The sequence below is a fragment of the Camelus ferus genome, chromosome 3, assembly GCF_009834535.1.
Source record: "Camelus ferus isolate YT-003-E chromosome 3, BCGSAC_Cfer_1.0, whole genome shotgun sequence".
Lineage (NCBI taxonomy): Eukaryota > Metazoa > Chordata > Mammalia > Artiodactyla > Camelidae > Camelus > Camelus ferus.
Window position 1 is genome coordinate 277,122 of NC_045698.1, and position 13,749 is coordinate 290,870.

The 13,749-nt window shown below is 55.9% G+C and overlaps 1 protein-coding gene across 4 annotated transcripts in view; it reads left to right on the forward strand.

Annotated features, from left to right (window-relative positions):
- AHRR (aryl-hydrocarbon receptor repressor) overlaps nucleotides 1–13,749 on the forward strand; it is a 65,082-nt gene that overhangs the window by 47,414 nt on the left and 3,919 nt on the right. For 3 of the 4 annotated variants that reach the window (XM_032469112.1, XM_032469124.1, XM_032469128.1), the window contains 4 exons: nucleotides 2,558–2,647; nucleotides 8,977–9,106; nucleotides 9,938–10,074; nucleotides 12,187–12,386. In XM_032469112.1, coding sequence (XP_032325003.1) covers nucleotides 2,558–2,647; nucleotides 8,977–9,106; nucleotides 9,938–10,074; nucleotides 12,187–12,386 — 557 coding nt within the window. The remainder of the gene's footprint in view (nucleotides 1–2,557; nucleotides 2,648–8,976; nucleotides 9,107–9,937; nucleotides 10,075–12,186; nucleotides 12,387–13,749) is intronic. The other variant, XM_032469121.1, reaches the window with a different exon arrangement.

A 13,749-nucleotide genomic window follows, 5' to 3' on the forward strand; every position in this document is an offset into this window, starting at 1 on the left:
GCACAAAGTCTAAATCCTCTTGCAAAGCCACTGCCCTGGCGTTTGCACCTCTGTGTCAGAAAGTCACCCCGAACTTTGAAACAAGGCAGACAGTGGGGCGACACGCCCTTCCAGACCCTGCTCGTGTTACCCAGGGGGCTGCGGCTCCACTCCAAGCGGCAGCCTCATCCTAGCCGCCTGTGAGCGCCCAGCATCTCGGGTTCTCTGCAGACTGTTTAACTCCGGGTGCTTCCTCTTGAGTAAGAGCTCCGTCGAGTGTTGTACACTTTGTGAGTGCTGCGATCTTCTTCTCCAAACTGTGCTTTCGTGGCTGAAGCGTGGCTTTGCAGCAGAACAAGGTTCTGTCTGACAGTCTTACCAGCTTGCTTCTCATTCCCAGGAATATTTAGTGTCGTCGAGTCCTCCTGCCCATCGCCACCCTACTCCGTGTGAGACGGAATCTCACAGTGGTTGTAGGCTGCGGGCTCCTGATGACTGATGACGCTGGGTGTGTTTCCATGTGCATTGTGGGTGTTCTTCTGTCTCCTTCTGTAAAGTGTCTCTTTGAGTTTTTTGCCCAGTTTTAAAGATTGAGTTGTTCTTCTTTTAATTGTTTTTGTAGAAGTTCTTTATGTATCCGGATAAAGTCCTTTGCCGGTGTACTGTATTTTTTCTCAGTCTGTGGCTTGTCTCGTCATTTATTAAAGTCCAGGTCATCACCTGTTCCCCTTAAGTGTTAGTGTTTTGTATCCTGTCCAGATCTGCCTGCCCCAGACTCACGAAGGTGTCTTCCTATACTTTCTTCTACAAGCTCTATGATTCTCAAAGTGTTTTATGTTTGGGTCTAAGGTATCTCTTGAATTAATTTTTGTGTGTGGAATGAGATAAGAGTCAGGGGTGCTTTTGCTTTGCTTTTTTTTTCCTACACAGATAACCAGCTGCCCCAGACACATTTCTTTAGAAGACTCTCCTTCCCCCATTGGCTCGGCCTAGCGCTCGCCTGTCCTCACGCCAACACCCACTGTCGTGATTGGCACAGCTCTGCAATGAGTCGTGAAGTCGGTCAGCATCCGTCCCACAGTTCTGCTCTTCTTTAACAACATTGCTTTGGCAATTCTGGGCCCTTTATTTCCACATAAATATTAGAATTACCTCATCAGTTTCTACAAGAAGAAAACACCCTGCTGTCCCTGTGACTGAGATGACTTTATAGATCGGTTCAAGGAGGCGGGACATCCTGACTCTGCCAAGGTTTTGACCCGGGAGCTTCGACACCTCCTGTTTGTCTGGGTCTTCTCTCTGCACTGCTTCAAGGCTTTCAGTACATAGGCCTTGCTTTTCTTTTCAGATTCAGTCCTGGGCATTGTATGTGTCTTTGATCTGGGCCAGGAGTTTTCTTAGTGGGAAGGCTCTGGCCACAGACTCAGTGTGTTTAATAGCTACTGGGCCACTTAGATTTTCTAGCTTTTCTTGTAACACTTCCGTTAATCTTTTTCAAAGCAGTTTGTCCCTTTCATCTAAGGCACTTAATTTCCTCAGCAGCATTCTTAGTGTCTCCTCGCTGTGTTTAGTGCCTGCAGGGTCTGTCCTGGCGTCTTCTTCAGAGTTCCTGCTGTCGGTAATTTACACTTTTCTTGTTCAGTATTTCTAGGGGTTTATCAATTTTATTAATCTTTTTAAAAAGCCATTTTTTTCACCTTGTTGACAATCTTTATTATTTGACTAAACACTTTTCACTGATTTTTTTCTCTCATTTAAATTTTCCTTCTCCTGATGTTGTATGTGACTGTCTCTGCCGTCTCTAGTTTCTTGAGGAGGGTTATACACCAAATGCACCCAAACTGGAGGGTCTTAGGGGTGAGGCGAACCGAACTGCCAAGGAATACACATCCTCACTGTAAACAAGTGGGTCCAGAAGATGGAAGGAGAGGGCGGGGCTTGACACCGAAATGAGAAGAGTCTATGGGCTGGGCTTCATCAGCTGTGGATGGAGCTTCCTAGGTGAGATGAACCGATTTCAAGAGTGTTAAAAATTACGATCAGATGAGGTCTACCCCATACAGGCAAGAATGCTTCACCATCAAAACGTCTGTCAGTGTAACTCCCCACGTTAACAGACTGAAGAACATCCATGTGATGGTCTCAGTGGATGTGGAAACTCTGTGGAACTCATTTTTTCACGATAAAAATTCTTAGAAAAATCAGAACACAGAAGAGGGTGCACGAATGGGGACGTCCACACGGGTGACACAAAGGTTCCTGTTTTGATTTCTCATCTCATCATGATGCTGTTTACATTTTATAAAACACAAATTTGCTCATCACTAGAAAAAGGAGAACCCAAGTCCTGAGCCTTACAAACCGTGACCGAATCCCCATGTCTCCTGCTAGCCTGGGACCGTCTGCAGAACGGCCATAAATGAACGGAAAGCAGGCCTTCCTGGAGGCTACGAACGAGGACCACACAACTAGGGAGCAGTGGCTGGAAACGCAGGCGGAGTTAACACGTGACTTTTCCGGCTTCGGTGACTCCGCAGACGCGCCTAGGAGCCGACTCAGTTTCTGCTTTTCCTTCCAGTCCCTCCGCGGCTTTGCTCTGGTCGTGAGCGCCGAAGGCGTGATATTCTACGCGTCAGCGACGATCGCGGACTACCTGGGCTTCCACCAGGTAAGCACAGCCGTTCCGTCCGCTGCATGTTCTTTTCTGCTACCTCGTAGGCGCCTGTTGTCCTCCAGGTTTGAATCATCTCCAAGATCAAGCTTTTTAAATCACAGAACTTTTGTCAGATGAGGATTTGCACACCCCAGCCTTGTGACGGCGAGAGGCCTGGCGGGTCCTGGGCGTCCCCAGCCTAAAGGGCAGGGACTTGTGCCAGCTGTGGCCCAGCCTCTTGTGCTCCTCACTGGTGAGAGGCCGGTCAGGGCCGGCTGTGGACCCGTCCTTGCCAGCACGGCGGCGTTCCAGGCCCCAGATACAGGGTGGGCTCTGGAAAGCCGGCGTTGATGTGCAGATAGTTTGCTGGGAACGTTGCTTCAGGCCATCCCAGCTTGTGTGGTTCCAGACCTTGGGGCAGAGAGCCGGGTCAGTCCCACCAAACACTGGGGTCCTGGGAGGGCGGCTCGAAGAAAAGTCCCACCTCCGGCCCAGGAGAGGAGGAGGGGCCTGGTCTGGCCTCTGGGAAGGCAGAGAAGTCTCTCATGGGAAATCCAAGCTGTAGCTGGAAACCCGAACTCGCACCCAGTGAGGCGGTTGTTGAGGACTGAGGAGGAGCCGGCTAGGCTCAGGCACGGCCGCAGCCTGCGCCGCAGACACACCCCCAGAGGGAGTGGACCACACAGTGAATAGCACAGGGGCCTGGCGCTCGCTGAGGAATTCAAGATACAAACAGGCGGACGTAAGAGAGCAGAACAGAACCCGGGAAAAGGAAGAACACAGTGTCTGTCAGGGCCCCATTTGGAGTCAGAAACTGCAGTGCTTCGAGCAGTTTCATACAGAGTTACTGTGAGTTTACTGTAAAGGACTACTACCCAGTGACACAGGACTAGCGGGAAAGGGGCACAGAGAGGGTGGAGGGCAGCCGTGCCCGGGCTGGGGCTGGGCGCCCAGAGGAGCGGTTTGGAGACCCCTTCATCGGCGAGGGCGAGGGCGAGGGCGAGGGCGAGGTGGCGGCCTGGGCGACGGTGAGTCCACTGTGGGCCCCAGGCCAGCTGGCTGGCAGAAGCCCGCCTGCTGCGACATTGGCCTGACCCAGGGAGGGTGCTGGCCTGGAGGCTGCCAGGAGCTGCCCGCTGGGGGCCCCGACGGGCCCGCAGAGCCCAAGTACCTCTGCAGGCGAGGGGAGGTGTCTGCAGCATCTGGGATCAGAGCCAAGTGATGAGACGGGGGTTTGGAGCTGGGAGTTGGGACGTGGAGTTGATAACGAAAATCTCACTGGACGAGCAGAAAGCCAGGTGGTAGGCAGATGCCGAGGGCAGAGGAAGCATGGGGCCCTGACACGCTGAGAATTCTGCTTGGCCTAAGCCCTGGAGGCCACTGGAGCGTTTGATCTAGTTTCCATGACAACCATCATTTTGTGTCACTTCCAAAACCGAAGTGGTTGTCGCTCTGCTGGTGATTCTGAGAAGTGATTCCTCAGTCATTCGGTTGGCTCTCCTGCCACCTGAACCCACACAGAGCAACTGCCACACCCTGTCCTGTCCTGGCCCCGGGACAGTCCCTGTGGCAGGTGGAGGTGTGTCCCTCGTGGAGGACCTGGCTGGTGAGGTGTGGGGGCGGGACCTCCAAGGGACTCCGGGTCAGACCACGGGGGTCAAGCCGGCTCTGCCCCCCTAGGGTTGGGTGACGACTTCCTGCTCCATCCAAGGAGCCACAGCGTGTCCACCCACGGGGCTGCGGCTGAGCCCCTGGGGGCGCTGGGGGCAAGGGGGCCACTGCGGGAGGCGTCCCCATCACCAGCCCCGCCCCGGGGGGGCACCTGAGGCCTCTCCCTCCTTGGCTGCTCCTGACCTGTGAACTATGCCACCTGATCTGTCTCCCATGACGGTTCAGCACCCAGTTAGCCCTGCCGCCTCCCCCCAAGTCTGCCTCCCGCAGGTGCTTCGTCCATCACTCTAGGGAGGCTGTGTGTAGGAGGCGGTGAAGACGAGCCTGGTGGCATAGCTGGGTGGCTGGCTCCCTGGCTCTGGGGTCCCCTCAAGCAGCTCCCACTCACAGTACCGCTGGCTGTGGGCACGGCAGATTCCAACCCCAAATAACGAAGGCTTCCACGTCCTACTGCTGATGTGTGCAGGACGGGGCTCTGCGAAATATGGTTTGGCCTGCCTTCTGCAGGCTCAGAATTTCTTTTAGTTCCAATCACTGTCTCCTGTGTTGCTCTGTGAATTCTCCAGATGCCCAGAGCCATCTGCCTTTGGACAAAATTCGGCCTTATCACTGGGTTTGGCTTCCTGAGAAAGGCAGGTGCCCTGCAGAGGAGACCTGATTCCAGGTCTGAACTTGCTAACTGGATCTTTTGTTTTCTTGGAGCTTGGTTATTTCCTCTAAAGCGTTAGAAGTTAAAAAAAAAAAAAAGTTCTGCCTTATTCTAAAGAAATTGTTTCCAAATGTCATTAAATCATTAGCAGTGCCTCTAGTTTACGCAAAATATTTCATGAACATCTTAGAACAGCTTTGTACTATTGTGAGCTTCTTGGGCAAAATGCTTTACAGAAAGTCAGGAACCAGGTATTTCCTATCACAGCCTGAGTGGTTTCGGTGTCTTCCACTTCAGCACCCCTGAGATGAATAAATAGACTTAGGTGTATATTTTAGTTGCTGTTGACATTTGCTGCCTCAAGAAGCTGTCGGTCCTCTGGGAGGTCAGCAGGCGGGGGAGCAGGTCCCGTGTGAACCGTGCGGATGTCAGGGGCTGCGGGAGGAAGCAGTTAAGCGTCCACAAGCACGGATAACGGATATACGCACTCTCTGCACAGAAGATGGTCACTGCTGGAACGAGCCGCATGTGGAAACGGTTGCACTTTTGTGCTCAGCTCCACAGAAAGGCCAAGATGAGGACACACTGATGGGACCAGAGTCGGGCTGGCTTTTAGCCATCTGAATAATCGTCATGTTCTCTTCCCTCCTTCCTTCGCACGTTCCCCACCATGTATTTTCCCTGACCTTGTTTGTAGGAATCAGACCCTAGGAGATGAGGAAAGACAGAAGGCGGCCACACTAATTAGCACCGAACTTGGTTTCTCACCCCAGAAGAATGTTCGCATTTAACATGTCTTCGAATTTGCCTCTGTCAGTAACACCCCTTCCAGCTCTGTTCGCCCTCCCTCAAGTTAACCTGCCTCCTGTGCTGGTTAAGCCGCAGGCTCACACTGTGTGTCCCTTTTGTTAATTGTCTGAGGGATGTGGAGGCGGTGACTGGGGCAGTGGGGAGCCCCTGGGGTTCTGCGAAGCTTGAGGTCACCCGCTAAAACCCATGAGAGTAACGTGGACAACAGTGCCCGCTCATTAGTTTACTGTGAGGCCCTCGGTGCCCAGAGCTCAGCAGTCAGCACAGCCTTCTCCTTTGTCAAAATCACGGGGGAAATGCTGTCCTTCAACAGCAGGTGGAAAACACTGAACTCCTAGTAACGGGTTAACCAGATGAGACGCAAGACCTCCACACGAAAAACAGAAACCGCCATTCAGAGAAATTAAAGAAGACCCAGGTAAACGGAGGGTGTGTCATATTCACGAATGGGAGGACTCAGCAATGTTCCAAGGATGTCAGAACAAATTGTAGGACTACTGACATCGCCACAAAACTGAGCAGGAAGTCTGGAGGGACATCGACAAGCCAACTGGAAGTGCAGAGGGCGGCGCACATCTAAGGCCACCTGGGGGTGGGGCGGGAGTGCTGATCACTGGTGACGGGCAGTCCGGAGACAAGACCCCGTAGGCTCAGGGGCTGGGATGGGTGGGATCAGTGCAGCCGTGGACAGACAGACCCGGGAGGTGGAACTGGAGGTTCAGAGCAGGTGTGGGCTTCCAACGGAGGCGGCACTGCCCGGAGGTGGGGAGGTGCTGCTCTTGTCAGCAAACGGGGCTGCGTGAGCTGGATCCAAACAGAAGATGACTACTACTCTTACCTCACACCATGCACAGTGGATGGTGGAAGTTTCTAGACGATAACAGGGCAGAGTGAGGTGGAAAGACTTCTTGGGACAAAACCCTGTCCATGAGGAGAGCCTGATGGATCGGCCGAGTCAGATCCATCCAGAGAGCAGAAGGGCAGGCCAGGGAGTGGAGGAGATCTTGCGAAGAAGATACCCTAAAAGGACGTGTGTTCACAGAGGTGAGGAACACTGACAGGTCCGCAGGCACTCAGTGGAAACTCATGAAAAAGACAGAAACAGGCAACACGCTCACCTGCATTTAAGTGAGAAGACGCTCAGTGTCATTAGCCTTGGCGATGTGCTAATTAAAGCCACAGAAAGAAACCATGACACATCCACCACCGAGCCCAAATGAAGAAGGCTGCAGATACCAAACACTGGCCAAAACGTCCAGCAACCGGACGTTCACGCTGCCTCAGCGGAGCCTGGATTCGCGTGTTCGCTTTGCACTACTGGGCATTTTCTACTACAGCTGGGCCCTGCCCACCCCGTGGCCCAGTAACTCCACTCCTGGGTGTGCACCCAACAGCAACGCCCTCAAAACACAGCAGCAGCCCCTGTGTCGGCTCAGATGGGAAACCACGCAGATGTCCCAGCAGTGAGTGGATGCATCAGCTGTGGCTCATCCACGCAGCGAAGGACCGGTCAATGATGAGGGTGAAACATGCCGCCACACACCACGTGGATGAGTCACGGCTGTGACGCGACGCAGAGGACACAGTGCTCCATTTACCCCCAGAAGCGGCCCGGGTGTGGCCGGCACCTTGACTGTCTCTGGGGAGGGTGGATGGAAGGGTTCAGAGCTGCTGTTGGGTCCCACTTCCTTACTGGGTGGTGGAGCTGCATATTTATGGTGTGGGCACTTTGCAGCCTATGTGTTATGCCTGAATCTCTGAAGTTCATTAAGAAAGCATCCTTACGGGAAGTGCACCTGTGACCATAGAGCCCAGGTGAGGGGAGACTCCAGGTAAGAGTAGGGGACTCGGGTGAGTGGGGAGACTCCAGGTGAGGGGGGGACTCCAGGTGGGGAGGGACTCCAGGTGAGAGGGAGACTCCAGGTGAGGGGGAGGGACTGGGTGAGAGGGAGACTCTGGGTGATGGGGAGACTCCAGGTGGCTGAGCACCAGAAGCTGTGGCCAGTGGTGCCAGGTCTCAGCAGGAGGGAAAGCCTGGTGGGTCCACATCACCACGAGTTGGTCCCTGTTCACATCCAGAGCCCCTGACTCTGGACAGCACTGACCAACAACAATAACCTCTTCTGACCTCAGTGTCCACTTCTTTCTTGGAAACAGTGGATGGAGGGGTGCACAGGCGATTAGAGTCCAACCTTTGAATTATGACCACACTCATTTTCCACCTTCCTGAGGTACTGGCTTGACGTCTGGGGGCCAAAGAGCCTCAGCCACGTGTCACAGGTGACTGGGAGGGGCATCTCATCCACTCTGGTGAGGTTACTGGCCACCTCCTAAGAAGGTGACTCGTCTGTGAGGTCTTGAATCTTCAGCACCTTTTCCTCCCTCTAGTTATTATAATGATCCAGTTGAGGAGTGACTGAAACAGAAGCGGGCCGGCCCTGCTGGGGTCCCAGGTGAGAGGGTAATAAGGAAGCATGCAGCGGCCTCGTCACTGCCAACACCCAGGGCGTTTCATCGACAATAGCGACAGTTGTGCCCACGGCGGCCAGTCTCTGTAGCCCACGGTAGTGGCCCTTGTGGCTCAGACCACAATTTCCCAGCATGGACCCAGAGCCCGTAGGGGTCAGCCACTGCATTCAGGGCCCGAGCAGGTGGGAGGACCGGGGGCCAGAGAGAGGGCTGGCGGCTGGCGGGGCCTTATGGTGTCCTGGATGAGGCAACGGTCAGGCCTGGAGGCGCTGGGAAGGGGGAAGTCTTGTCAGGAGGCACTGGCCAGGCCCCAGCTCACCTGGTGGCTCCCTCTCACCTCACAGGGGTGCCTCCCTAAGTAACTTTTGTGGTTCCAGTAATACAGGCTGGGAAGTGACCAAACATGAACGTACAGCTTGATGAGTTCTTCGAGCATGGAGGGTCGAGTCACTTAGAAAAGTGGGTGTCTGAGCCCCAGCTGCCCCCAGGGAGCCGCCTGGCTTGGGGGAGGGGCTGGCGGCCCTGGGGGCACCTCGTGAGCCGGGTGCCGGGCATCTGGGCTATGTGGGCGTGGCCTCCGGGGAGCGAGTCCTCGTGGCCAAGGCCCAGCCCTTTCCGAGAGGCTTTCTCTTCACAGGTGTGACTTGCTTGACAGGTGGACGAGATGTTTTCTCAGTGGTTAACACTGGTATGAAGTGTGGCAGCTCCCTCAGGTAAGCCTAAAGCGACTGTTGCGCTGTTGCAGACAGACGTGATGCACCAGAACATCTACGACTACATCCACGTGGACGACCGCCAGGACTTCCGCCGGCAGCTCCACTGGGCCATGGACCCCCCACCGGCGGCGTGTGGGCAGCCCCTGCTCGCAGAGACAGGTGGGTCTTCCCGGGCCCAGTCCAGCCCAGGCTCAGACGTTAGTGGGAGCACGTGGGCGTCTCTGCAGGGACCCTTCCTCTCCCCGATGCCGCGTCCACTCCCCTCCTCGAAGACCTCCTCCCACGTCCCTCTCCCCGCCTCCAGCCCCACGTGGCTCTCTGGCTGTCTCTGGCCACTTCTCTGTGCTCACCAAGAAGCCACAGTACTTGTCTCCCATCTTCCAGGAAAGTTGTTTGGCCGACATTAGATTTACCTGGAAAAAGCCCGCAAAGGTTGTTGTCTGTTCAGAGACGTTGTCCCTTGTGAGCAGGACCCCTGCGAAGTCCTGGATCTGTGGCCCTTGCCCACTCCACATGCTGGGCAGGCATCCAGGTCCTTGAGGGACAGGGCAGCGTCACCGGGGTCCAGTGCAGGGAAGACAGTCCTGGCCTTTCACACATCTCCCCTGAAGTGGTAACTAATTTGAGAGGGGTTTCCAGCACAACTTCACGCAGCAGCACGATTCACTTTATAACCCTGAGGGGAGCGCAAACTTCAGATGCCGACGCAGGTTTATTTGAAAGCTCAAGACAAAAACAAAAACAAAAACTCAACCACTGATCGCTCATCACACATGCAGTTTTTCTGAAACGCTGTTTTTAAGGGCAAAGGACGATGAAGGGAAAATATGTCAGGGCGGCTGTCTCTAGGGAACTGGGACGCACTGGGCGCTCACGGGAGGGCGACCTGGGGGGCCGCGTGTGCTCTGCGCCCTTACACGCACAACCTTGCTCATCAGAGCATATTCACGGTTTCTCCCTTGGTCACGCTGCCTCTGCCAATGTGGGCAGGAGAGGACGCCATCCTGGGGAGGCTGCTGCGGGCCCAGGAGGGGGGCGCCAGCTCGCCCACGGAGTACTCGGCCTTCTTGACGCGCTGCTTCGTCTGCCGTGTGCGCTGCCTGCTGGACAGCACCTCGGGCTTCCTGGTGAGTGCACGGGGCTGCGGCCTGCAGGGTGGCGGGGCTGTGCCGCAGTGCGGACCAAGAAGCCAAGAAGCGAGGGGCAGTGCCCGAGGTGCTGACTGCCCGTGACTCAGCGGGGAGAGTGTGCAGGCGGTGAGATGAAAATGTGAGGTCAGCTGCCGGTAGAGGCACCACCTAGATGAACTGGAAATCTGCAGAGCGTTTGTGCTTATGTTCAATTTCCCTTTATTTAAAACTCATTAAAAGTGTTTTCCCAGAAAGGACTGAGAAGCACAGGAGAGCCGAATGGCAGCCCTGGCTTCTGGTTTTAATCTCTCCTCCTGCAGAAAGACACTGGGGTTTCCATTTCTCCTCCAGTGCCTCCTTGGAAGGGCTGAGGCGGATGGAGGTGTGTCCTCACGGGCAGCAGAGCAAAGCCCCTGCCCACCCCAAACCTCCATCCCCTGGACCGCATGTATGCTGCTCTCCAGGGGCTCTGCCGCCTCCCCTTGGCCCAGGGTCCCCACAGTCTCTCCCAGGAGCCCAGCGCACCCCATCCCTGTGCTGCCTTGCCCACCTCCACTTCTGACCCCAGGGCCAGTGGGCTTTCCCCATCAGTGACTGGTGCTGAACCCTGAGCCCCAGCTTCCTGCCTCGTCCTGGATGCATGCAGAGCGGCCCCTCCCACGACCCCTGCTCCTCCCCAGCCACACCTTGACTGTGGGGTCCTGGGGGCTCTGTCTCCCTATCCTGGGCTGGGGGGGGGTCCTGTGTAGAGTCTGTCTCCACACCTTGACTGTGGGATCCTGGGGGTCTGTCTCCTCTCCTGGGCTGTGGTCCCCAAGAGGGACAAACAGCAGGTGTTTGGTGTTTGGCAGGACCTCTGAGTGTTAGTCCCTGGGCTGGCCTGACATGTTCCAGGAGGTGCTCAGTGGGTGTCTGTGGGAGGGAAGGAGGGGCAGGGGCAAGCAGGTATTTTTGGATCAGCTTCTAAATGGCTCTGAGGAGAGGGAGCCCTGAGGATGCCCTGCTGACCAGCCTGAGCCCAAGATTGGCTCTTGGCCGTGGATATCCCACCTGCCTGTCTCGGTTCTCAATTCTTGCTGGCTTTCCCTGCCTGGGCCCCGAGCAGTGCCGTGCCACGAGCCTCAGAGGTTTCTTACTGCTTTTGAGAAAATGTCAAACACTACAAATCAGGGCTTTTTTCTCTGGAGAGCTGGATGTTAAACATGTCCCAGCACCACTGCCTTGACTCCCCCACACCAAGCATGTGACCACCATGTGGTAGGTGCTTTGCAAGTATTTGTTCACTCAATCAGTCCATGGACAAATGGATGGATGGACAGATGGAAGGATGGATGGATAGATGGATGGAAGGGTGGATGGATGGATAGATGGATAGATGGACAGACGGAAGGACGGATGGAAGGATGGATGGACATGGAAGAATGGATGGATGGAAGGATGGATAGAAAGCAGGATGGATGAACAGAAGATGGCTAGGGAGAGAGTGCAGCCACATTGTGGGGTCATTTTTCCATCAAGGACAGGAGCACCCTGAAGTCACTTTAAGTAACTCAATTATAGATCAGCTTTTCCATTATAGAGAGATCCTTAATTTTCTTTTATCGCAAACTCCAAAGTTACTTCCTGGATTTTTACTCACACCATGTGCTCCAGATAACCAAGTCAAGCTGTCGCTAAGTTTTATCATCACGAATGAAGCAATACTAATTTGGAAGTGGTGGGTTAATGTGGAAAGTCCTCAGAGATTATCTACCCAAGCAGATCCTACTGGGGGGCTGCCTGGTGGCCCTGCCCCAGTCAGTGCACATGTATGTCCCCGTGCGAGGACTCACACACCCACACACCCACGAGTGCACACACGAGAACATGCCTGAAGGTTGGAGGACATCACGGGGACTCCAGAGCAACCCCGAGCCATTCGAAGGTCATGGGGAACACATGCCCAAGGAGGCCGAGTGTGGAAGAAGTGCTGGTTCATGTCTGCTTAGTGACTCAGGAAAGATCCTCTCCGAGTTTTTTCTGTCCCTGGGAACGTGAATTCTTTGTCCTTTGGCCGTGTCACTAATTCACTCTGTGAACACGGCTTTGTTTCTGTCTTTGAAACACCAGACGATGCAGTTTCAAGGAAAACTAAAATTCCTGTTTGGGCAGAAGAGGAAGGCGCCGTCGGGCGCAGCCCTGCCGCCTCGCCTCTCCCTGTTCTGTGTGGCAGAGCCGGTGCTCCTGCCTTCCGTGGCAGAGATGAAGGTGAAGAGCGTGCTTCTGAGGGTGAAGCACAGAGGGGACATCTCGGCCACGACGGACACCAAGTGAGTAAGGGTCCCCTTGGCGGCTGGTGGGTCAGTCTCCGCACTTCGTATTTTCTGTCTAGTCTTTCCTCCTTTCCAGCCAGCAGTAAAATGGGACGTTTGCTGTTTTCAAAGCTAGTACATTATGTAGGAAGCAACTATTAGAAAAAAAGCTTTCACTGATATTTGTGACTGTGGCACCAAACACTCCTGCGTGTCTGCCTTCCTGTGCCCTCCAGTTACAGCCTCCCAGTCAGCGCCTGGCCTGTGTCCACTGTGGGGATGGGAGGCCAGCGGAGCAGCCCTCCCTGCTGCCTCTGCCATCCCCTCCGTCAGCTCAGCGCTGGGACAAATGCTGGAGATGACGTCCTGGCAGCGGTGACACGGCACACATTCTGTCCACCCAGGGATTTCTCGGCTTTTTGGGAGTACAGAGCACCTTGAATTAGGTTTTCTGGGGGATCCCTGACTATAATCTCCTGGAATGGGCTAGGTCTGTGCTGCAGGGGTCACCTTTCGGAGCGATTAAAACGTTGTGCGTCTGCAACCTGTGCTTCCAGTTGTGCACCTGCGAGGGCGACCCCGGGGAGACGGCAGGGGCCGGCCGAGGTCTGCGTGCCGCCCCCTCCGTACCGCTTACGGGCAAAAGGCCTCCTAGTCCCCAGCCCACTTGTCGGCGCCCCCCCACCCCCGGCACCCGCGGTTCACCTTTGACCCCAGAGCCGTTTGGCCGAGGAGGAAAGCCGGCGACAGCCGCGCTGGAGGGCTCCTGCCGGCCCCTTCCCCGCTCGGGTCTGCGGGGCGGCCGCTGCCGTGACGCACGAGGGCGGCTCCGCGGGACAGGGCCGGCCTCTGGGGCCCCGCCGGCCCGCATGCTGGGCAGCAGTTTTCTGGAGCATTTAAAAATTAAATATGACACGCCCTTTTTAAAGGTAGAAGATGTCACAAAATAGGAGGGAGGAACACAGAACACCCGAGGGAGAAACGCTGTAAAAACAAGCAGCGAAGCGGCTAAAACGCAAGCTGCGCCGAAGCCCCGAAGCTACGCGCGGCCGCACCCACGCGGGTCCTCTGGGGCCGGAGCCTCCGAGCGGCCGCGGGACAGCCCGCCGCCCGCTCCCGCCCCGCCTGGACCGACGCACTCACGCCCCGAAGCACCCTCCGCCTGCGTCTGCTGTCTCAGAGCGCCGTGCGTGAGCTCCCTCGGGCCGACCCCGCAGCGGAGACGAGGAAAACCCGCACTCCGCCCGCTTTCCCGGCGCCCTGCAGCCCTCTGGCGGCCGTGGCGGGAAGCGCAGGCGTGCGCGGCGGCGTCCCCAGCGCAGGGCCGCGCAGGAGCCGCGGGCTTCCGAGCAGGTGCGGCCCCCGAGTCGCCCGCCGCTGC